Source organism: Atractosteus spatula, chromosome 8, assembly GCF_055471065.1.
Source record: "Atractosteus spatula isolate fAtrSpa1 chromosome 8, fAtrSpa1.hap1, whole genome shotgun sequence".
Classification (NCBI taxonomy): Eukaryota; Metazoa; Chordata; class Actinopteri; order Semionotiformes; family Lepisosteidae; genus Atractosteus; species Atractosteus spatula.
Window position 1 is genome coordinate 54,078,620 of NC_142713.1, and position 25,111 is coordinate 54,103,730.

A 25,111-nucleotide genomic window follows, 5' to 3' on the forward strand; every position below is an offset into this window, starting at 1 on the left:
GCACTATTCGGTGGTGATGTTTTAATCAGATTCTGCCGCTGCGCTGATAGACATGGGGTCCCTACCTTCTTATTCCAAAATTCTTTGCTGATCCGATTCTTTATCAGTGACGCTCCCAGTGACGTCTTTCCCTCCCTTGTCAGTGATGCTCCTAGTGACGTCTTTCCCTCCCTCCCTCTCAATCTGATTCCTGTCTGTCTCCCCCCTCCAGGCTGGAAGAGGAGCGGGAGAGGAGGCAGGCCCTGGAGGAGGAGCTGGGAGCCGCGGAGGAGCGCCTCAAACGGTGCCTCTTGACTCTTACTTTTAGCTTGTGATGGCGTGTGGTAAAGCTCGATGGCACGCAATTCTAAAAACACACTGAGCTCTGCATTTCTGTTCCATGTGTTATTAACCCTGGCTGTGCGCGTCGTCAGCCTCTGTGTATGTCCCTGCATATGCCCACGCTCCTGTCTCTCTCCTGGGGTGTCTGTGTGCTGCAGAGCTGATGGTGTCTGTGTCCCCCTGTCAGGTCCACTGTGAGTGAGTGGATGTCTCGGCAGGATGTGGAGCCCCTGGAGCATGCTGTTCTCATCGAGCCACCAGAGGGCGCTGTCACCAAAGTGAGTGTCTGCTGCCGTTCTCCGGCATTCAGTGTTTCTAAACTCTGGGCCTTGGGATTCAGCGACAGGAGCAAGTCTTTAATCCATCAAGGATCTGCTCACCTGTTTTAAACACGGCTCTGTTTTTCCAAGCAGACTGAGATTTACTATTATTTGTATTAATTGTGCACTGTAACTCTTTCACCACATGTGCCCTTTTGTAAGTGAGTGCTCAGGACAGTGGCATGCTGCTCTCTGTGTTTGAACTGTAGTTTATGCATAACATAATGGTCCTTCTCTCTTTTTTTCTTTTTCCTTATCTTGATCTTCCCATTTTCATATCCCTCTTCATCCTAACCTGACCTCTCCTACCATCTGTCACTTTCCCTGCTCCACGCCCCCCTCAATTCATTTTCTCCCCCTCTTTCTTCTCCCTGTGTCTATTTCTCCTCTCCCTCCACCACCACCTCTCCTTCTTAAACCCCTGCCCTGTCTCCCATCCTCCTCCATCTCTCCTCTCTCAGATGCGGAGCGGAGGGCCCGGGCTGTGCAGGACTCTGCGCTCGCTGTTCTGCTCCCGACAGCGCACCCCCCTGCTGGCCACCCTGTACCTGCTCACGGTGCACGTGCTGCTGCTGCTGTGCATGGGGGGCTACCTTTGAGACACAGTCACACGGACAGACTGGCCACCTGGTGGGAAGAGAGAGAGCCTGACTCTGCCCGAGAGAGCTTGAGTAAAGCCTGACTTTACTCATTGTATCCTGGGGAGTGTCTCTGAAAGACAGATACAAAAGTAACATCACTATGACACCTTGGCATTTGAAAGCACAGATAGACACCTCCCCATTCATATTTCTATAAGGATATTTTGTTTATTGTTTGTAAAGAATTTCCTCTACCTGCTCACTCTGTATATCCTGATCTTTGTGGGCCTGGGCAGACTTCCTGAAGGACAGTTTGATAGACATGTATATATCAAAAGAACTGACATGCCGGCAGGCCCAGATAGTGAAAGGGAAAACTGACAGGCACTGAAGGGCAGGTTAATAGCGCCCTCCATACCCCTGGGCCCACTCGCGTTAATCAGCTGAGCTCAGCATCACGGATGCGCATTGAATTACAGATGTGAATAACATTCGTGCAGACAATGAATTTTTGATATAGTGCTCTTTCATGTAAAGTGACAAGCAGATTCAAGAGGGAATAATGAGCTTTTCAGAGATAACGCATCAGATTTTTGGGGAAACCTTTCCTGCTGGTTCCTGTTACCTGTTCTTGGATCATGGTCTTTCGGGGTCCTTTGAAATCCATTGGCTCCCAGTTCTGCTTTTACAGGCACGAGTGTGCTCTGGATCTTCGTTCCTGTAACACTGTGTTGCTAAGAACTGGATAAGTGACCCAATCTTAATGGCTCACACCTCTGCGCAGCACTGGGACAAACACAGCGTCCAGTCGGGGACAACCCCAGTGGCCCGGAGATAGGGGCATTCGGGGGTATAAAGATGAGCTGTTTGTGTTACTGAAGAGTGAAAAAGCGAGACGCTGTGTCTGGACTGGCGATCCCGTCTTTTATCGACCTTGTGTTTGCCTGTCTCCCTCTTTCCTGTGTTCTCTGAGGCCCTGGGTACTCGGAGTCCTCGGCCCCTCGAGGAAGGGGCTGCGGACATTTCTGTGAAACCGGGGAGGTTAATGGGACTTTTAGTTAACTACATTCCAGTGGAGGGTTTAGGTGCTTCTCTGTACTACTATCATGTTATTTTATCATTTTGTTATTAGTTGGGGATTTCTTCCTCCCTGATTCTTTTCTGTGAAGGACAGTGGGAAGAAACCTGTAGTTCTTCAGCCCTGGTCCTGGAGAGACCGGCCCAGTCAGTCCTGGGGTCCCCAGCCCTGGTCCCAGGGAGCCCCAGTCCGATTCTGTCACCCCAAGACTCCTGGTTTTCAGTTTGCAAGCTATTGATCCACCAAGCAGATAAATCTGTTCGAGGGAGCTCTAGACTCTGGGACTCAGAGGGTATTCTGATTTTTATTCAGATGATCTCCAACTTTTTTGATTCAACAAGCCACCTGTTGAGTGGATGGCCGATGATTTTTTTTCTGCTCTTTAGGAATTGATGAGTTCGCGGTCACCTATATAACCCACTGAACCCACTGGGCTCTGCTGGAACAGGGTTCGAGCCTCCTGCTGTAGGGATTCTGGGATGGGACTGGTTTCTAAGCACAATGTCTTGATGCTCTGTTTATCAATCTGTATGACCAGTGTAAAATAACCCTTCTCACACCTTTTATAAATAAAATGTATTATTTATGGGCAAAGTTGGCATTGTGTTGTGCTTATTATAATCATTGATGGTAATTAGGTGTTATCACAGAACCATTGAATGTAAGACTATTAACCTAAATCATTGTTTTTTCTTGCGAAGGCACCAACATTTTTATTGAGTTTTTCTAGGTAATGCTTGCATCAGAAATCCTAAAGTTTTGATTTTAAAATTGTCCCATTAAATTTAAAAGAGAAGAAGCGAAGGGAGTTCATAAGCAGTGTATTAGCGCGAAGTGAAGGAGTCCTCTGACTCAGAGATGTACTAAGGCACTCTGTTGCTCTCTTGTGAGAGTTTTTGTGCTGGGCTGAATTGCGTGTAGCATTTCATGAGAACGCAGAAGTCTGTTCTCGCGCACCGCGTGCTCGTTCGCGAAGCCCCGGGGACGCGCTGCATTTCCTATATCCCGCAGGCTGCGCGTCCCCGAGAGAGCACAGGTGCAGCGTCTTCTCTCGCAGCAGAAGAAACGAAGTGCTTATAAAACTCCCTTCGGGCAGTGACGCTGCGGTAAGAATAAATGCTATGACTTTATAGAGCGGTTTATGTTAAAGTATTAGTCTTATTTAAACGGTCTGTTTTTTTTTATTTTTTAAAACGACTTCTGCAAAGGCAACTTGGAAAAATTCAGGAAGTTGTCAAAACTTTTACAAAAGTTGTCTCCACAATTTAAAGACCTTTTTTTTTAAAAAAAAAAAAAACAGATTTACCAGAGAGACCGTGTAACCGTTCATTTTTAATTTCGACGTTGTTTTAGTTCAATTAAGCCTCATAAATTCAAGAAATGTGGGTTGTCCTGTTGGAATGGAAATGATAAAAAATAGAAACGCTAAAATGCGCAAGAGTAAATACGCTCTTGGGTCGTCCTGTGTGCAGGTTTGGGGACTGTTTTTGCGCGCAGAGAAGCGAATTTGTTAATTGGGTTGAGGAAGTGTAATTTCAAGTGCGGAGACTGAGATCTGAATGGGGAGGAAGTGACGGGGGGGCTCGTGCTGCAGATGCCGCACAGCCGCGCGCTGGGTCCAGAGATGCGCTCGGGCTCGGCTGCTGCTGCTGCTGCTGCGTGATGTCATTACCGTCCTCGCTACATTCGCTGTTTATAAATCGACAAATTTAGAAGGTGCAGGTCTAGCGCCGTTTCTCATCGGGTCCGTGATCGTGTGGGTGACATCGCAGCACCCGATGAGAAGGAGGGGGGATGGTCACCTGGCATCCTGGCTCACTCTCAGGCCAGGGCGTCTTGAGTTCGTCATTTCTGCCGCTCTGCTTCTGGTGGCTCAGTTAGGAGCGTAAAAAAAGTCGTCGAGGCCCGTTCGGTTGCTCAATTGAACAAGAGCTCCCATCCAGCCGCGTCTGGCACATTTTATAATTGATGTTTCCATTAAAAAAAAACACCGTCTCCAATATGACCGTCTACATTTATGGTCTTCAATTTATGAGGTGTAATTGAACCAAAACAGCGCTGAAATGAAAAACGAACGCGCAGATTCAGTCGCTCTGGGAAAGATTGCTCAAACATCTTTAAATTATGGAAACTGGCAAACAATGGTTGCATGTAGTCAGGTCTAGAGTTTTTGCAGGCAAGGAGTGAAAACAATGAAATGAAACGGGAACCTCTGAGCCGAAATAGGCTGCTTGTGGAAATGACACATCGTTCACACCTCACAGGCTCCGTCTAAAAACAAGTCAGGCCGGCTGCCATCCGCTCAGAAGCGAAGGATTCAATCTGAGGAGTGTGTGTTAAAACTGCACGATGCACTAGTGAGGCCTCGTGTAGAATACCGTGCATGATTTTAGTCACCACTCTCTGTACGAGATGTTGCTGCTCTGGAAGGAGAACAACCAGATCCCTTCCAGGTCCTGGGAGAGCGTCCTGCACCGACGGGCTGGAGGAACTGAGCAGAGAAGACAGTGGGGGGAGCTGATACAAGTATTCAAAATACTCAAAATCACTGACGTAGTCAACCCAGCGAACGTCCTCGCACGGAGCTGTGAAACACCCATCGGGGGACACGGGCGGAAACTGTGTGGAGAGGCAGTTAAAACTGAGGACAGGAGGGCTCCTTATTCAGAGAGTGGCGGGAGAGTGGAACAGGCGGCCCGGCCGTGTTGCCGAAGCTGATCCCCTGTTTTCTTTCAGGACGGACATGTGGCAGGGCTGAAAGATCAGCACCAGTGACTTGCTGACAGTCTGACAGCACTCCCCCATGTGCTCTTGCTCCTCTGATTCAGATTCTCAACACAACAAGTCAAGGCAAAAGTTGAAACAGATGCAATAAAAGACTGATAAGACATGATCAGCGACAAATTAGCAGCCTTAAAAATGCTTAGAATTTTCTTAAGACAAATATGGCTGCTGCTGCTTGGCCAGCAGTCATTTCACCCTGCAAATCACAGCTGGCAGCCCACTGAAGCTCAGCAGGTGTGAGCCTGGCCAGTACCTGGATGGGAGACTCCTGGGAAAAGCTAAGGTTGCTGCTGGAAGAGGTGTTAGTGCTGCCAGCAGGGGGTACTCACCCTGCGGTCTGTGTGGGTCCTAATGCCCCAGTATAGTGACGGGACTGTAAAACTGCGCTGTCACTCAGATGAGACATAAAACCGAGGACCTGATTCTCTGTGGACATTGAAAATCCAAGGGAGTTTCACGAAAGAGAGTAGAGGTGGTACCCCAGTGTCCTGGCCAAATTTCATCCTGGTCTTACCAGGCATGGCCTCCTAATAATCCCCATCTCTGAACTGGCGTCATCACTCTGCTCTCCCCCACTGAGAGCTGGTGTGTGGGGAGTGTACTGGAGCACTATGGCTGCTGTGACATCATCCAGGTGGGGCTGCACACTGGTGGTGGTGGAGGGGATCCCCATTACCTGTAAAGCGCTTTGAGTGGAGTGTCCAGAAAAGCGCTGTGTCAGTGTAAGCAGTTATTATGATGCAGGTTTCAAGGGGGCAAGACATTTGCCATGTCTTTCTGTTTTAGAGACATTCAACTTAAAGTACTTAGTGGTGGTAACTCTCACAATCGTTTGTATGCAGAACAAAGAGTAAGAGAGACAATACACATCCTCGGGCGTAGCCAGGGTAGGAATACAGCTTGTTAGACGTTTGTCAGAAGATCAAGACCAAAATTAAACAATAGCTTGGTTGCCAGTAAATACAGTTGAATAGATGTAAACGCTGAAAAGAAATTGCCAAATAGCAGCAGAGCGCAAGTCTTGTATTCCTCATGATGCTGGAGGACAAGGTCAAGAAGGCATATTATAGCATCTTCCACACCCCTACCTGCCCTGTACGCAAACTGAAGTGGGTCTACCTGATCCTGTACCTCAGCCTCTGCTCAAGAGACGTACAGACGTGCAGGAGCAAAGCGGAACTGGTCTGTTGAGACGTGTTTCTCTCCTCCCTCCAGATGTGGAAGTCAGTGGTGGGACACAATGTCCAAGTGAAGGTGTCCGCCGAGGGGGACGACTGGGAGACGGACCCTGATTTTGTGGTGAGTGAGGGACTTTCAGGGTGGGCAAGAGTAAGAGCCCCCGGGCGGGTCCCCGAAACTGCAGTCTGTTCGCTACCTGTAACACTGCCATGTCCGAGACTGCGCACGTCTGTCCGTCTTGCGCAAGGCCTGTTTGCCCAGCCAGTGGCCTGGGATGTCTGTGCAGAGACATCCGAGCCCATAGGGAGTGTCTGGTACGAGCTAGCCAGCCCTGTTTCTGATGCAGTGCCCCCGACGTCTGGCTTCGCCCGGTCAACAGCTGGATGAGACCCTTGGATCAATTCGCTGCTAAGCTCCCAAATGGTGTGGGTGGGGCAAGTGGCCTCCCCTCGTCTGATGCTGTTCTCCTGTCCCTCTCTTTCCAGAATGATGTTTCGGAGCAGGAGCAGCGATGGGGAGCGAAGACCATAGAGGGATCAGGGAGGGCCGAGCACATCAGGTATGAACACTGAGGTGGGAGACTGACAGAGGCGCTCGCTGTCTGTATCGAAAAAACAGTCACTCCCCTCGTCCTGTAGTACCCTGCCGTACTTGGATATCTCCCAGACTCCAGGGGCAAGGACAAGTCCTTTACCTCTTGATCACCCTTTGATTGGCTCGGCTGTAAAGGGGACTGATTAATTGAGATGGATTAGTCTAGTTGGGACTGTTCTCTATGGATATGAAATATGCACTGTCCACTCCGCATAGAGAGAGAGAAGGCAAGGTAGTAAGGTTGAATTGGAAGAAATGGACAGTTATTTTATTCTGTATATGTGTAGTGGAATAGAGGCTCAGCATTTATCAGAGAGCGACGCTGCTGCCGTGCTGCAGTTCCATTGTTGTGGTCTGCAGTGTCATGGCGGGCTTCGAGCCATCACCGTGGCAACTGTGGAAACAGGAAGAGGAAGTCCATGGCCAAGCAGTGATGAGCTGCCTGTGCTTTGCCAAATAAGGGCTTGTGAAAGTGACTGGCTGAGTCAGCTGTTGAGCATAGAAAGGTTTGATGAATTTCAACACAGTTTCCCATTTTTTGTGTCACATTTTTTCAATGTGTAAGTATATGTTCCAGTGTGGATAAGGCACCATTAATTTTTCATTTTGGAAATGAGAGAAGTGATGTTCAAAATCCCAAAATGTTTTATGCCTGGTGACACAATAATACATGAATAAATCTGTGATGTTATTTTTCGCAAGAGGTTGTACAGAGGTAAACCTCTGTCCCTCAGAAGAACCTGTTCTGAAGGAGTGACCCACTGAGGTTTTAATTGGTCCCTGGTGTGCGTATGAGTGTTTCTGTTTGTGTGTGGAAGCATGTGTTTGTATGATTGCATGTGATTACATCTGCATGTTTGTACATATGCTGTACATATGCTTGTGTTTGCATGCAGGTGTGTTTGTATGTTTGCCAGTGTTTGCGTGTGTGCATGTGTCCATGTGCTTGTGTGTATGTGCATGTGTGTTTGTGAGTGTGTTTGCATGTGTACATATGTCTGTGTGTTTTCAAATGTTGTTCATTGTGTGCACGCGTGTGTGTGCATTTGCGCACAGACGTGTGTGTATTTGTGTGTGCATTGGCACGCACACACATGTGTGTATTTGTGTGTGCATTGGTGTAAACACGCGTGTGTGTGTTTGTGTGTGCATTGGCGCGCAGACACCTGTATGTGTTTGTGCGTGTGCGAGATGCCCTGCCTCTGACGCCCTGTGCCCTGCAGTGTGACGGAACTGCGGGATCGGGTGTCCCAGGAGCACGAGCTGGTGAAGAGGAAGGAGCAGGAGCAGGGGCCACGTGCTGCGTATGGCTACGGGGGCAAGTTCGGGGTGGAGAAGGACCGCATGGACAAGGTCAGTCAGGGCCCGGGGCTCCCGTCCGGACACTGGCTTTATTCACGGGCGCGTGGATGATGTCGTCAGCATGTCATCTGAGATCACACGCATGACATCACACACCTGCCCGCGGAGCTGTGCCCCTCCACAAGCCCCGCAGGCTGCGTCTCAGCTGACCTCTCGGCCTGTGTTCCCAGGTGGCAGTGGGACACTCGTACGTGGCAGAGGTGGAGAAGCACTCCTCCCAGACGGACGCGGCCAGGGGTTTTGGGGGGAAGTACGGCGTGCAGAAGGAGCGGATTGACAAGGTGAGTCTCCCCGTCGCCGGCGTCTGCCCCGTGTCCTCGCGGCTCTGCCGCATTCGCTTGGAAAGCACTGACTTCCTCTTCAGAAACCTCCTCCCGGGAGTCTGTACCCTGTCCTGCTCTGTGCAGACTGGCTGATGACGAGTTTCCTGGTGCTGATTTCTGAACCTTGACAATTAACCATCCATCGGCTTTCTAATCGCAATGGCGCAAAGGCGGGGCACACCCTGGGCAGGACGCCAGTCCATCACAGGACACACGATCTGTTGGCTATGCTCGTGACCCAGAAGCCTATTAACCTGCCAGTATGTCTTTGGACAGTTGGTTGAAGTCCACTCAAACATGAGAAGAACATGCAAACTCCACACTGATAACAAGCACCCTCAGAACTGAACCCAGGACCCCAGAACTGCGAGGCAGCAATGCTAACCACTGCGCCACCATGTCTCCCTTGATAAGTAACCTTACTCCCTATATTCCTTGCGCCTTTTCTGCTGTTCATCCGTGTGCCATAGTCTTCCCCCTCCTGTAAAGTCGCCCTCCACGTCATCTGGTTTTGCAGCTGAATAAGATGGAGCAAACATCAGTTCCATGCAGTGCTTTTATGTACTGTACCATATTTTACATACATAGCATACATAGTGTGTTTACACTCCCTCCTGTAGGCTCCGCTCAGCTGAGGCCGGTCCTTTGCTAGCTGTACCCAGGCCTAAATTTTGGATTTTCGGAGCCCTGCCCTTTCTGTTGCTGCCGCACTGTTATGGAATACCCTTCCTCAGACCCTACGAGAGACAAAGTCTTTGACTCTCTATAAATCCAATCTCAAATCTCTCCTTTTTACCAGGGCCTATATCTGATCGTCCGTACGGTATACCTATATGCACTCTATTTTTTTCCTTTTACTTTTTTGAACTTTTTTACCACTATTTACAGTGTCCTTGGGTTTGGAAAGGCGCTTTATAAATAGAATATATTACTATTCTACTGCTGCCTTCCGCGAACCGGTCAGTGGGCTGGACTGGCGGATTTCTCCTGCCCAATCAGGCGGGCTGGCAGGAGATCTGCTGGCTGGGCCCGTGACTCTGCCTCTCTCCCCCTCCGCAGTCCGCTGTCGGCTTCGAGTACAAGGCAGATGTTGAGCAGCACGCCTCCCAGAAAGGTAGGGTCCCGGGGCAGGGGGCCAGGGGGCCGGGGGGCCAGGGGGGCCAGGGGGGCGTGGGTGTGGAAATCTCCAGGTGGGGCAAAGGGAGACTTGTTTCTGGAATCCTTCTGTGCGGACCAAGACCAGTATGGAATATTCAGACACGCCAAACCCCTCGTTGAAACCACAGAAAATCATAAGCTGTATGCTGAAAGGTGTTCGTTATGCAAAAAACTGTTAAATGAAAATTAATTTCCTATAAATTAAGGGCAAGGATTAGATCTAAATTACCCAAGTCCTCTATTAATACTGCAGTAGTAAAGGAAAATAAATATTTAGTGCACAGGTAAATGTTTGCAACAAACAGTACTAACTAAAAAAGCGCAGTATAAAGGTTAGAAACTGAAAAGGGAGGCGAAGCTCTAGAAAGCTCTGGGGCTGATGACTGGGGAGTTGCTGGGTCTCTTGGTGTGATGAAAAGCGTCGAGTGACGTCTGCTCTTGCTTTGGCGTGTTTTTGTGGCGGTATGCTCCTGTGGTATTGAAAAGAGGGTATTCGTTTTGTAAAACGCGTCAATGTGAAATTTCGTGGATCAAAACAATAAACAAAATTTGAAAAGAGGAGTGAGTGTACAGTATGTACAGTGGAAGGGCTGGGGGCTGCTGAGAGTGACTGACCCCTGCTGGCCAGATATCCACATGACATGCAGCAGGACGTGAGAGTTAATAGTCCTGATTCCAGTCTTGGGCTGGGCGATTTCCCCCTCTGACAGAAGCACAGCTCTCTGACCTCCGGGGCAGAGCTAGCCTAGTTTGTGTCTTGGCTCAGGCTGAAGGCTAGTAGTTTCATCGTGAACGGCACAGATGTCAGTTACAGCCCCTTGCAGTGCTGTAGCCACGCCCAGGAGACATAGTGGTTGACACTGCTTGAAGGTAGTTCAAACAGGGAGCTGCAGAGGAGCAAGTAAAGGTTTGTTCCATACTGGAAAGAGAAGAAAAGAAACACAAATGATTCGGCTGTGGAGCCTTCTTCGGGGGTTCTTCTCTTTTCAGCGTGGAATGAACTTTGACGTGTTCCGATGTCGTGGTTGTACCAGGGTTTGTGTAAGTACAGCAAGTCTGTGCTCTAGACCTGGAGGTGATGATAACCAGGCACAGCACCTGCTAACGAAGGGGGTTTGGACTAATTAAGTAAATAATCAGTTCAGCTCAGTGAGTAAGAAGACTGTGTGGCCCTTCAGACCTGCTCTCACATTCATCATTCTCTTTCTCCTGCTCTCTCTCTCCCACCCCCCATTCCCGGCCACCCTCCCTCCCTTTGTCCCTGGCTCCTCCCTGCCGCTCTCCCTCTCCCTGTTCTCCTGCTCCTGCCGCTCCGGCAGATTACTCCCGTGGGTTCGGGGGGAAGTACGGAGTGGAGAAGGAGAAGGTGGACAAGGCGGCCCTGGGCTACGACTACAAGGGGGAGACAGAGAAGCACCAGTCTCAGAAAGGTAGGCGCGCCCCCTGCTGGCCGAGCGGGACACAGCAGCGAACCCCCCTGCGGCCCCTCCAGGGAGACTGGCCAGGGGAGGCCGTGCAGAAGCCGGGGCAGAGGCTGTGTGAGCCTCTCTTGCACGGTGATGTCCAGTGTCTTGTGGCAGCAGACCCGAATCTTTCCATGAGTTAAGACAGGCGCTGTGAACCGGACTCTCCACTCAAAGCTCTTTACAGGTAATGGGGACTCCCCTCCACCACCACCAGTGTGCAGCCCCACCTGGGTGATGTCACAGCAGCCATAGTGCACCAGTACACTCCACACACACCAGCTCTCAGTGTGGAGGAGTGCAGAGTGGTGAAGCCAGTTCAGAGATGGGGATTATTAGGAGGTCATGACAGGTAAAGGCCAGGGGGGAATTTGGCCAGGACAACAGGGGCAACACCCTTCCATTCAAGCAGGGGTAATCTCTCCTACCAGAATAATATACTGCACTGGTCTTATAAAACACACCATGCGCTGTGTACTGGTTCTCACCCTGTGTTTGCACTCTGTACAGCAGGCTGATCGGGTGAATTGATCCCCAGTCATTCTTGGAGCACCAGAATTGAAGAAACAGATTCGTACCACACTCCCAGTCTGTCTGCCTCTCTGAATTTGTGTTGTTTTTCTCTCATCCATCTCTTCCTGTGATCTCCCCCCATCCCCTGTCCCCTCTTCTCTTTCTGTTGAAACTCCTGCTGTCTGCTCTATTTCCATTCTCCCTCCCTCTCCCTCTCCCTGTTCTCCTGCCGCTCCGGCAGATTACTCCCGTGGGTTCGGGGGGAAGTACGGAGTGGAGAAGGAGAAGGTGGACAAGGCGGCCCTGGGCTACGACTACAAGGGGGAGACAGAGAAGCACCAGTCTCAGAAAGGTAGGCGCGCCCCCTGCTGGCCGAGCGGGACACAGCAGCGAACCCCCCTGCGGCAAAGTGGGGGCTGTGGGAGTCCTAGACAGGCTCCTGGTCTGTTCCTCTAGTGTCACTCAGGCCTGTGGGGAGCAGCTCAGGAGTCTCGGAGTGAAGGAAGGCAGGGAGCAGCAGCGCTGTGGATGGGGACAGTCGTAGCAGCACATGGCACGGGGCTCTTCGGCAGTCCCACACACAGAGCACAGCCTGGCCCCTGCCCTGCTGGAGTCTGAAGCAGTAATAATAATGCCTCACACTTATGTAGCGCTTTTCTGGACACTCCACTCAAAGCTCTTTACAGGTGATGGGGGCTCCCCTCCACCACCACCAGTTATAGCCCCACCTGGGAGATGCGACAGCAGCCATAGTGCACCAGTACACTCCACACACACCAGCTCTCAGTGGGGAGGAGACCAGAGTGATGAAGCCAATTCATACACGGGGATTATTAGGAGGCCATGATTGGTAAAGGCCAGGGGGAAATTTGACCTGGATGCTGGGGTACCACCCCTATTCTTTTCGAGAAACGCCCTGGGATTTTCAATGTCCACAGAGAGTCAGGACCTGGGTTTTATGTCTCATCCGAATGGCAGTTAAATTTACAGTATAGTGTCCCCATCACTATACTGGGGCATTAGGACCCACACAGGGTGAGCGCCCCCTACTGGCCCCACTAAAACCTCTTCCACCAGCAACCTCAGGCCATAAGGAGGCCATGACTGGTAAAGGCCAGGGGGGAATTCGTCCAGGACACACCATGCGCTGTGTCCTGGTTCTCACCCTGTGTTTGCACTCTGTACAGCAGGCTGATCGGGTGAATTGATCCCCAGTCATTCTTGGAGCACCAGGATTGAAGAAACAGATTCGTACCACACTCCCAGTCTGTCTGCCTCTCTGAATTTGTGTTGTTTTTCTCTCATCCATCTCTTCCTGTGATCTCCCCCCATCCCCTGTCCCCTCTTCTCTTTCTGTTGAAACTCCTGCCGTCTGCTCTATTTCCATCTCTCCCTCCCTCTCCCTCTCCCTGTTCTCCTGCCGCTCCGGCAGATTACTCCCGTGGGTTCGGGGGGAAGTACGGAGTGGAGAAGGAGAAGGTGGACAAGGCGGCCCTGGGCTACGACTACAAGGGGGAGACAGAGAAGCACCAGTCTCAGAAAGGTAGGCGCGCCCCCTGCTGGCCGAGCGGGACACAGCAGCGAACCCCCCTGCGGCCCCTCCAGGGAGACTGGCCAGGGGAGGCCGTGCAGAAGCCGGGGCAGAGGCTGTGTGAGCCTCTCTTGCACGGTGACGTCCAGTGTCTTGTGGCAGCAGAAAAGACTGGCACCTGGCACATTTTAGTACTTTTCATTACAAATGAAACTGAATCAGATTCAATGGGACCAGAGGGGATTTCTGTGGTTTTAATTAACTCTCTCTTCTGCCCACCTGTCTCTTGCCCTCCTTTCCCTCTCTCTTCATCGTTCTGCGCCGCAGATTATGCCAAGGGCTTCGGGGGGAGGTATGGAGTGGAAACAGATCGTGTGGATAAGGTGGGTGTGTGTTCTGCTCTCTCTCTGTCCTTGTGAGTGAGTCTTCCTGTGCAGATCATTGAGTTCTTCTGCTGAAGTCTGTCTGTTCAATATTTACCTTCAACGGTTTTCTGTCTGGCGCAGGAGCAGAGAACAGAAAACAGAAACTGTCCTCTGGTCCTCTGTTTAACTGTCCTCTGTTTAACCCTCTTACATAAACAGCTCATTTTGTGTTGTTCCTTTATCCTGAATTAATTACTGTTCAGTCATTGAAAAATACGTGATTTCTAATAATATATAGATGGATTTATGTTGAACTAAATTAATATTTTATTTAGTGTTATGATGGCACAGGCTTTTTTTCCAGTTCTAGCAAGGTTAGGGCTACATGTTAGTTTGGGAAATGCCTGTATTTGTAAAATATGTTCCATACGTCTAGACCATAAGAATGAACTAATTAAACTTTGTAATCAGGTCAAATCAGGCAGCGACACTACAGCTACAGACAGCTATATACTGTATGTTGAATGAGCTGTTTCTCCATGTTAACAAGAAGATCAGGCAAAGTCTTCTCACATGCTAGGAGGGGCTCATTCTAAAACAGTACGGTTCCAGTCCTGTTCTTTGACCATCACACCCTGCCGGGCAGTAGGAGGAAATGTTGACCCCAACGTCCATGTTCCTGTGTCCTTTGTTCCAGAGCGCTTCCTCCTTCACTGACATGGAGTCTCCAGCTTCATCCTATCAGAAAACGAAGCCTGTGGAGGCCTGTGAGTACCGCTGAGCTCAGTGGGTGTTGTCTGGGTTACTATAAGCAAGATGTCTTATTTTTGAAGGCACATGCAAATAAATAAAGGCCACTCGGCCTGTCCTGCAGTTCGGTTCAGGAGCTCTACTCTGTCGCCTTTCTGTGTCTGTCTTGAATCTCTCAGCTGCGTCTTGATTCAAGCCCAGCTGCATGCCACATGCACATGCACACAGTCTCCCAGGTTTAGTGCAATGTTTCAGGTACTACATTATGAGACACGAGACAGGAACAGTCACACTGATTTGACGTGAAGTATCTCACCCCAGTACCAAGGAGAACAGTGATGACCTCATCAACAGTGAAGTATGAACCAAGCAGTAGCTATATTGAAGTGTATTTAACACAGAGAACAGCAGGTACAATAAAGGGTTGTGGGAGTGTCCTCAGATTAATTAGTTAGGATTTATTTGAACTGTTTGACTGCTTTCAGCTCTTAAGCCTTTTAACTATTGCATTTCATAGGTAACATAAAATTTCAATCTTCTTGAGGAGATAACAAATTGCAAATGTTCCAGCCAGGCAAGCGCGTCTTAAAGGGGAACTGCAGCGCTACTTTCAGATTTTGGCGTTAGAGAGAATCAGCACTGATGAGCGCATTTCAGACTGCAGTGAAAGTAAAAATGTATACACGTAACTTGTCAAACTTACTCCAACTTACTCCACAAAATAGACAACATTTCCAGGTCTGTGCAGCACCATGTTCTGCAGTTCAGAGCAAGGCGACAACACTTCCGGTGATGTGTTGCGGCCCTGTTACATTGTAAGCAAGCAGGCTTGAGGATACATCTCTTTTAATCCAACAGAAATATTGCTCTCGCCTTCAAGAAAATTTTGCAGACAAATTTACCGCTTACTCTGCACGCAGATCACATTTGGACATTTCTGTGGTGAAATATCTGCTGTGCAGCCTGTGCTTATTTGCTCGTACATCACATTACATTAGCAGTTACAGTGACTAGTGAGCAGGAAGAGCCACTTCATTTTGCAGTTTGTGGGAACTGAAATCCGAGTGTGAGTCAACATGGCTTCTTACCGTACTTTCACAAAGTTCAGGATTTTGTGCTGAATTCAAAATTCGTACATTTTTTTCTGTAAGGTCAATTAATGAATTCTGTTATCGAGATTTAGTAACCGGTCTGAAAAATTGGGACTGCTGTTCCCCTTTACAATGTATTCACCTTCACAGGCGTTCCCCTGCCTTAAAACAAGGAAATAAAGCATTTCTCACTATCAGTGAAGGCCGTGACTATAGCGAGACCACATTGCGGAGAACGGTGAACTCCTGCCGATGAGTTTATTTCCGATGTCTCCTTTGCTCAGCACCTCGTGGTGACCGTCCAGATGGTTTGTGCTCTTGAGGCCTGTCTATTGCACGAGGAAATCGGGCAAATCCACTCCTGATAAGTGCTGATTCTGTCTTTTTGAAGAAAATTTGAATCCTACCATTTGAATCTCAAAGGTTTTTGCCAAAAGTGCAAAAAAAGTGCAGATAATGGGAGTTTTTTTTTTTGTAGGGCTGGTTTTCGGAGTTTTAAATGTATCCAGATATCCAGGAAATAGATATCTCCTGTTAGGTTTTCTTTTTGGGTGCAGTCATTCTGCACAGCTGCTTTTCAGATCAAACATCAGTTCCTTTCGATTATGACTTAATTAGGACTTGTTAACTGACAGACAGACTGTCGTCTTTAAAGGAAGAGCCTGACTGAATCAGAGTAAACATGCAGACAAGATGACTGTGGGATCTGGGATAGACCTGATAGTTATCAAGCATTGTGGAAGAGCAATCCTATGGTGATCTCCGAAACACATGTACCCCTCTGCTTTAACGACAGGGTGCTCAGAAATGCAGCACCCACTGACACCTGTGGGAGAAGTAACAGGCTTTTCTGTCTCTCTAGCAAGTGTGGGTGCTGGGAGTCTGAAGGCACGCTTTGAGAACATGTCCAAGGCATCGGATGAAGAGAACCGGCGCAGAGCAGAGGAGGAGAGAGCCAGGAGGCAGGCCAGGGAGAAGAGGGAGCAGGAGGAGGCTCGTCGCAAACAGCAGGTAAGGCCACCTCACCTGAGACAGGCACAGCACTGTTAAGACTGAGACTAGAGCTCACATCTCACCACAGGTATCGCACTGATCACACCTGAGACAGGAACAATTACACTGATCTCACCACAGGTATCACACTGAACTCACCTGAGATACAGGAACAATTACACTGATCTCACCACAGGTATCACACTGAGCACACCTGAGACAGGAACAATTACACTGATCTCACCACAGGTATCACACTGAACTTGCCTGAGATACAGGAACAATTATACTGATCTCACCACAGGTATCGCACTGAACTTGCCTGAGATACAGGAACAATTACACTGATCTCACCACAGGTATCGCACTGACCACACCTGAGATACAGGAACAATTACACTGATCTCACCACAGGTATCACACTGAACTCACCTGAGATACAGGAACAATTACACTGATCTCACCACAGGTATCACACTGAACTCACCTGAGACGAAACAATCACACTGATTTCACCACAGATAGATAATAGCACTCTACTCACCTGTGAGTGGAGAAGACACACTGGATCCCACTGTCCAAATTAGCAATATTGAGCTACCGACACCCTTGACTCAACTTACATATAGTTACAAGCATAACAGAACAGCCTTTTCTCATTTCTCCATAATTAATTTGGGTAGACCAGATTTCCCAAGGTCAGAGTGGAATTTAATTAGGACATTGAGGTGGCCTGTAGCCTGGCTACTCACAGCAGGTGACCTGCAGATTCTCAACTCTGTCAATTTAAATCTTGTGCTGTTGCTAACTGTGTGAATTTGACTCCACTCTAAACATCACAAACAATGAAACCCACTGCATTTGTTTGTGCACCATTTTTGCTGGTTTATACCTTTGAAAGTAGCTTTTTTGCTGCTTCCATTCCTGAGATTTAGCGCCTTCTTTTTTCAGGGATGTGTTAACCCAACCTTTAACCAACCAGAAATAACGATAACCACTAGTAGAAGTGTAAACCTTAACAGGCTGATCCTGTTAGGCCAGGGAAGCTATACACAATCCAACCTGCGCCTCTGACACTGCAGTAGCCAGGTTTGCTACTACATTACTTTAGTCATCTCAGTCGCTGACTAGATATCTTACCGCTCCTGGACCACAGGTGAGCAGTTGAAGGGAGAACATGTTAATTAGAGATAACTGAAAAATGCAATTAATGACCCAGTTACAACAGTGCTCTCGGGATGTAGGCACAATGCATTTAAAGAAATGATTTAAAGAAAAATCACCTGAGATTTGACAGCACATAAAACATAAGAATATTAAAATTCAGCACAGAGAGGCATAGAGTTTTCCTTGGAAGATAGCTGCTGTCCATCTTTGAGAGAAAGGAATTTTACATAATTTATATGAAAGACAGCCTGCCTCTGAGAGATGTGCATTCTCTTTCTTCAGGAGATGGAACAGAGGAACAGGGAAAAGGGAACACCGGATCAGGATGCCCCTCCCACTTCTGGACCAAGGACCCCACAGGTGTCCAGGAACCTGCCTGAAATTCCAAGAGAGGAGCCCGAGCCCAATGTGAGAGAGCAGGAAGAGCAGGTATAGAGGACTCCATGGCTGTTGCAGGGCTCCACAAGGCTGCAGCTCTGTAGCAAGCACACACCTGGAAGAGCAGATACAGAGACTGGAATTACTAGGGCAGGTTGGGCTGATTGGCCCCATTCCGTTTCCAGCAATCTCACGGAACTGTACCAATCTAGCCATAAACACAAGCTGAGGTCATAAAGGGGAACTGCCATTCTATTTTTATATTTTGGGGTTAGAAAAAAATCAACATCGATGAGTGCATTTGAACCACAATCACATTGGGATAACGTGTAAAAACTCCAATTTACATCACAAAATAGATTAAATTTCCACAGCCCCCAGCCCAATTTTTGCACAGCCCCATGTTTTACTACGCAGAACGAGGCAACAAAATGTCCAGTGAGGTGAAGTGGCACTATTACATTGTAAAACATTGTGTGGCCTGTGAGTACATCTCTTTTAATCCAACAGAAATATTGCTTTCGACTTCGAGACAGTTTTGCCAACTAATACAATGTACTTGTTGACTCTGCATGCAGATCACATTGGAACATTTCTGAGGTGAAATATCTGCTGCACAACCTGTAGTTATTCGCCCGTACATCACATTACATCAGTCATTACAGGGACTAGTGAGCAGGAAGGGCCACGTCACATCACAATTGGTGCGATCTCTTGCTCTTGCCCGTGGTGATACAAGGGGTTCGCACCAACATGGAAACTTTTACAAAGTTCAAAAGTTTGTGCTTAGTTCATAATTTGCAAAATTTTGCAATACCGTCAATTAATGTGTTTTGTTACCGAGATTTAATAACCAGTCTGAGAAACTGGGACTGCAGTTCCCCTTTAAAGGCAGACCAGGGATAGAGAATTCTGCTCTCCAATGACCAGATTCCAGAAGAATTCACATATTTTTCAATTAGCTGACAAGTGAGATGACTTTCATCCACCCATTTTCTAATCGCTTTCTCCACTACAGTGTCGTGGGGACTTGACTGTCATGTATCAGGTAATCAAGTCAATTAAGTAGATATGAGAGGTCAGAGGTCAAGGTCCAAGGTGACGTGAAAACGGCTACTTCCTATCTGAAATAAGGATTATTTGTCTTCTTCCTTGTTTATTATTGTTTCTCAACTGTACCTTCTCCATCATCTTATTTCTTCTGCTGCTTCCTTGTGAAACAGTGAACCATTAGCTGGACACAATACATTGCAGGGCAGAGAAGGAGTCGTTCGAGAAGTGAAAAGCTGCATCTGGGACAAGTGAAATGGAGTTTGTCAGTGACGCGTTCTCTCATTGCAGGAACCTCCAGTACCAGAGGAGGAAGGGTTTGAGCCGGAGTATGAGGAACCCCCCCAGTTACCCCCCCGCTCAGAGGAACCCCCTCAGCTGCCCCCCAACACAGAGGAGCCCCCCCAGCTGCCCCCCCGCTCGGACGAGCCGCCCCAGCTGCCCCCCCGCTCGGACGAGCCCCCCCAGCTGCCCTCCCGCTCAGATGATGGACTGGTGCAGGAGGGAGAGGGGGAGTATGAAGATGTCGGGGGGTTACAGACAGCCAGCAGCATGGTCCCAGACGGTAAATTACGCACAGAAGAAAGCACATCTTTCTCGTTTGGTACCTAGAAGTTTATTGATCTCCAGATGACCTGTTTCTTAATGGGTTCCAAGGAGCCACATCAACAAACATGAAAAGAATGAAGCACTAAGCCAGTAAATAAAACAATAATCACAACGTTTGATATATTATTTATTGTTGGCAATGGGTAGCTTAGGTTGAAGAGCCGCCCAGGCAGATGATAATGAGGACACTAGAGTACATTATAATGTATAATCCATTGTGTATAATGTATAATCCATTGTGTTGTGGAGCAAAGAGAGTTAGGAAGAACCTGCTGTTATTTTTATTTAGGTAGAAACTTTGTTATTGCACGATTAGGGCAGTTTTGGACTTTTTCTTTTGTGTCCTGTCCTGTCTGAACCCCTGAATTTTCCCTCTAGTTAATATTGAACTCTAGACTACCAGGCTGAGTGTAGCCCCATCAGTGTGAATTGTGAAAGGGACTGGGTCAAGCTGTGAGGTTGAATGGAGTTCAGTCACCTGTTTGTGCCTGAGTTACAGAAGTACACATAGGTGCTGACTGTCTTCTGTCCCTGCCCCCCCAGCCCAGGAAAATGACTATGAGGCGATTCCAGGTGGTGTTTCTGCTGTTGCCATCTATGACTACCAGGGAGGTGGGTATCACAAAGCCAAGCCGTACGATATCTTTCTTCCCTCTCAGTCACCCTCCTCCTCTCCAAAGGGCACAGGCTTCTTTGCCTTTTTTATTTCAATTTACCCCCAGTCATTTAAAGGTTTTAAAACAAATTAAAGTCAGGAGGATCTGGCATGTTTTAATTGCAATTCAGAAAAAGAAATAAATCAACCGAAATGGGAATGAGGCTGGAACTCTGTTGTTCTGGGTTTTCAAGGCCATGACGAACCCTGAACCTGCAAAGGCAGTTTTTGAATTGACCACTTTATATGGCAAAATGCTTTTCCTTTGGCTATAAATTGGATGCAATATTCCAAAATAGTATTATTATTTCATATCTGTCTCTTCCTCTTGTTCCTGTCCCTAAAAATCTAAAATCGAATTGGCCTTCTGAGATCTGTCGTGTTCCCTGTTTCACTCTCTCACCCTCTTGACCCTCAGTTCGGTTCAAGGGCCTTCATTAATGAATTTTCGCTATACGAAAGGGTTTCTGGGAATATGTATATGTACTGTATATACGATATATGCGGCAAGCATGCTGTAGAAAGGGCTGTAATTGCAGCTGACCTGCCACTAGAGGCCGCTACACAGCCTTTTAACTTCTTGGAGCAGGTCAGTGGGGACGAACTGGTTAATGCTGAGGTCACTGGTGCAGGCTTAGGGTTCAGGAGAAAGCTGCACATCCTCCCATGGCTGTAGTGAGGTCTGGTTTGCTATAAAAAGGGCATGTGTTTGGCAATGAAACAGCAGCAGAGAGAAAATGCAAGCTTCTTGAACATACTTTTTGGAATCATCATGATTGCTCTGTGTGCGGACCACAGGGACCTGGACTGCCCTAGTAAAGGTAGAGTGAGGGTCTGCTGCAATGCATAAAGCAGAGCAGCTCCCTGCTGCTTGGCTACGGTGAGAGCTCTCTCTCTCTCTCTCTCTCTCTCTCTTCCTGCAGAGGGCGATGACGAGATCTCGTTCGAGCCGGATGACATCATCACGAGCATCGAGATGGTGGATGAGGCGTGGTGGAGGGGGTCCTGCCGGGGGTGCTATGGCCTCTTCCCCGCCTCCTACGTCCAGCTGATGCAGTGAGGAAGCTGCCCCCCCCCGCGTCCTGCGCTCCTTCCCTCCGGACGCAGCTCTAAGGCTTGAGCGCCCCCCCACCAATTCTCGCACTTCATCAGGCTTCAGGCTCATCACCACAATCCCGCTCCGTGTCTCTCATGCTTTCTCCTCCTGTTCCACTGCTTCCCACACACGCCTGGCGCCTTTCCTTCCAGCCCTCCTTGATTAGAGCATCGAAGCCCTACGTGACCCAAGAAGACGCTTTGCTGGAATATTTGTATTGTGTTTATAGTCACTAGTTTGGGATTTTTTTTTCCCCACTTAACCAAGCACAACTGTTATAGCTCCAGAACAACCAGTTCAAATGAATCTCATTATCATCATTTAGCCAACAAAGGGTTTGATTGCCTCACTGAGGAATCGGCTGGAAAAAAAAACCAGGTGTGGGGTCAGCAGGACCAGGCTTGGGAACCACCGCTGGATTCCACACTCTCCCACGCTCTCTCGACTTGTCATTCCTGTCTTGTGTGCAGCACTCTGCTTAATCTCCCTGTTACTCCTGTCCTCTAATCATCTGCTCAGTCAGATGTGGCCTCATCTGCTCCTCTGCAAAGCTGCTTAATATTTAAAACAGGTACCCTGTTTGATCATGAAATGCTATTTTTTTGCACAACAATTCAAATATTTAGACTTAGGTATGTAAATCACATACCCTTCCTTAAACTTAAAGCATATCTACTTTACTGCAAGCCAAAATGCACAGCCCTGGCCAGATTAGGTAGCTCAGGCATCAACATGGCTGTTTTAGGATGACTGAAAGGCCTCAGGCAGCCCCTCTTCCTATTTATAATCTCATAGGAACCTGTTTTTGACATTGAACAGCAGTGTAATAAAAAGAAAGTAGGGAAATGTAACTCCCACACTGGCTTCTGTGTACTTGCTTCCAGCACAGTTTATAATTAATTTTAATATTAATGCTGGGTGAATTGAGGGACTGTCATCCACTTCCTAGCCCACAGCCCCAAACTGTGTACAGGGATCTGGAAATCTTCCACTGCTAAAAACTTGAAACTAGTAGTAATTTGGGCCAGTGACATCAGCGTGGACTAAATGAAAGGGCCAGCGGTTCAGGAACAGCTGTCCTGGGCCAGGAGTGAGGATCATAGAGTTATGGCACCCATGGCTGTCCAGCTGGCCAGTGAAGGTGGTTATTTAACCCGGCAAACATGCGCCCACAGGCTGCAGGGAGAGATGATCTCGTCCTCCTGCAGGACATGCAACTATAGCATGGGGCTGTCGCGCATGACGGAGTTGAAAACATATCCTGCTGGAACTCTGCCTACTTTTAGATGAAAATGAAAAAATGAAAACTGTATCAATGAAGGAGCTTTTTTCCCCCCCTTTTTTGTAACCTCTTTGAAATATGATAATAAAGACAACTGAATTCTAAATGATAGAATAGTGTCCATGTTTATTTCCCCCCCCCTTAAATGGACATCAGTTCCACATTAAAGAAATTGCTTCAGAAGTAAATTCAGTATTTTGTCTGCTTTGCAGTTTATTTTAGAAACAAAAAAAGACGAAAAGAATAGCAGAACACAATTTGCTTGAGATTACACGTTTCAGCCTGTAAATATCCTCAATTACATATTCCACATACAAATATACACCTGTATATATAATATTAAAAAAAGATAACCTCTTTAAATAACAGAAAGAAAGCATTCCTGCTAAACAAATGCCAAAGCTTGATCACCCAACAATCAGAGATCCCTTCTGTGGAAAATGATCAGCATAGCAAAGCAAGCTTGAGCCTGGACACTCTCTTCTCCGACACTGTCCTACAGTGCATTCAGCACCACTCATTCCCTTTGGTGCTTGAATCAGTAGCTCAGAAATGATTACAGTATGATATCAATGATTTAATGTACAGACGTTCTAGAATATTGACACAGCCTGCGTGTTTGAGGCAGCGTGTGGAAGCAAGGAGTCGGGGAGGCTGCTGTCCGGGTTGGTTCTTTTGAATTGGAGCGGGACGCGCTGATCACAGAGGGAGCCAAAGCAGGGTGGAGAGGAGGCAGAGGAGCACAGCCGCTGTTCTCCAGACGTCCAGTTAGAAAAGGGGGAGAGCAGGGGTCTCCTGATATAGGGGGAAAGGGGAAAGGAAGAGTCCCTTCTCAGGAGGGAGAGGTGGATTTCTACAATATCATTCATGAAGAAGTTCAAACAGGGAGCTGTATCAGCATGCAAAGTAAGTAAACACGTAAGGGCTTATTCCATACTGAAAGGAAAAGAGGAGAGCCACAGGCTGTAGAGCCTGTATGATACGATGCAAAGAGTGGTATTATACTTGATGAATGGTACAGCACGTGTACTTGCTGGAGGAGTGAAGGGGGCAGGATCAGGACTGGACACACCCCTCTGTGGCAGTGGCCTTCAGGAAGAGAGGCCCGATACTCGGAGCGTCTTGCGGGGGGGAGAGTCCCAGGAGACCTTTGGCACAGTCTTGCACGCTGCCCCTGCGGGTTTCTGCTGTCAAACGCCCGGTGTGATCGGGCGTGTTCCAGGAGCCTCAGCTCGCCTGCAGAACGTGCGCTGGCTTTGCGTATAGTTAGCACTGTTGCAAAAATACAACACAGGCAGTTAGGGCTCATTATGCCCGTCAGAGCTGGAGTTACCGCCTCTGGAGGTCAATATGTTCACTGGGAACAATGTTTCAGGAGGTTCTGTCCTGTAGATGAGACATTAAGCTGTTATGGCTACTTGTTATAAAAGATCCTGTGGCACTGTTAACAAGACTATTGATTTAAACCCGGGCTCAACTAAACTGTCTTGGGATTGTACAATCTGTTCTGTCAGTGAAGCTCCTGGTTTCTCATGTCTCCTTTGATCTACTGCATAGTGGGACTGTCAGTGCACAACTGCCACAAATAATGAGCAGAATATACCCGGATGTGTAAGGCACTTTGGAATTAAAAGCCTGTATAGAAAAGATGTATTATCATGGATATAATGCAACATGCTAGTATTTCTTATGCTATGCAAGGCAAAATCTCATTATTCCTTACACTCCACTCAAAGCTCTTTACAGGTGATGGGGAGTCCTCTACCAGCATCAATGCGTAGCCCCCACCTGGATGATGCAACAGCAGCCATAGTGCACCAGTACACTCCCCACACACCAGCGCTCAGTGGGGAGGAGAGTAGAGCGATGAAGCCAGTTCAGAGATGGGGATTATGAGGAGGCCATGACTGGTAGAGGGCAGGGGAAAATCTGATCAGGGTTAACACTTTTTCAAGAAATGCTCTGGGGTTTTTAATGAGGACAGAATCAGGACCTCAGTTTTACATCTCATCTGAAGGATGGTGCCTTTTTATAGTATAGCATCCTCGTCATTATACTAGGGCATTACTGTATGTCCCACACAGACTGCAGGGTGAGCGCCCCCTTCTGGCCCCACTAACACCTCTTCCAGCAGCAACCTTAGCTTTCCCAGGAGGCCTCCCATCCAGGTGCTGACCAGACCCACTCCTGCTGGGCATAGGTGAGTTGCCAGTGATGAGATGCAGGGTGACATAGCTGCTGGCGATGAGCTACACTTTTTACACTTCCTGTATGGACATGTGCTCAGTGTGCACACATGAGCCTGGGCTAGAAGTGAGCATGAAGAGCATCCTTGGGTCCTTGATTGTGTTGTTTCAACTGAACGGTTCTACTCACAGCAGGTCCTGGTAGAAGCGGTACGTTGCAGAAGCCAGGAACACGCCTGTGTCTGCCACACTCAAGGTTAAACCCACTGTAACAAAATCTGA

The 25,111-nt window shown here is 48.2% G+C and overlaps 2 protein-coding genes and 1 long non-coding RNA gene across 4 annotated transcripts in view; 2 read left to right on the forward strand and 1 right to left on the reverse strand.

The window, feature by feature from the left end:
- golgb1 (golgin B1) overlaps positions 1-2,894 on the forward strand; it is a 38,838-nt gene extending 35,944 nt beyond the window's left edge. The window contains exons 19-21 of the mRNA XM_088924299.1: positions 212-283; positions 509-599; positions 1,103-2,894. Of these exons, the coding sequence (XP_088780425.1) occupies positions 212-283; positions 509-599; positions 1,103-1,240 (301 nt within the window). The 3' untranslated portion in view covers positions 1,241-2,894. The remainder of the gene's footprint in view (positions 1-211; positions 284-508; positions 600-1,102) is intronic.
- A 414-nt stretch (positions 2,895-3,308) lies between these two features.
- Positions 3,309-22,759, forward strand: hcls1 (hematopoietic cell-specific Lyn substrate 1). 2 transcript variants are annotated; one of them, XM_088923244.1, is made up of 16 exons: positions 3,309-3,406; positions 6,300-6,383; positions 6,749-6,822; positions 8,081-8,210; positions 8,390-8,500; positions 9,602-9,656; positions 11,020-11,130; positions 11,918-12,028; positions 13,109-13,219; positions 13,535-13,590; positions 14,270-14,339; positions 16,276-16,424; positions 17,856-18,002; positions 19,293-19,566; positions 20,154-20,222; positions 21,189-22,759. In XM_088923244.1, the coding sequence occupies exons 2-16, from the start codon at positions 6,300-6,302 to the stop codon at positions 21,323-21,325; spliced, it is 1,689 nt and encodes a 562-aa protein (XP_088779370.1). In that variant the 5' UTR covers positions 3,309-3,406; the 3' UTR covers positions 21,326-22,759. The 2 variants fall into 2 exon arrangements, with proteins under 2 accessions (XP_088779370.1, XP_088779371.1); XM_088923245.1 differs by having other exon boundaries at positions 17,856-17,981.
- LOC148829839 (uncharacterized) lies at positions 22,750-25,107 on the reverse strand. Its single transcript, XR_016091464.1, has 2 exons — positions 25,020-25,107; positions 22,750-23,915 (listed from the first exon to the last, which is right to left on the reverse strand). It is a non-coding gene; the product is annotated as an uncharacterized LOC148829839 (long non-coding RNA).
- Between the last annotated feature and the right edge of the window lie 4 nt (positions 25,108-25,111).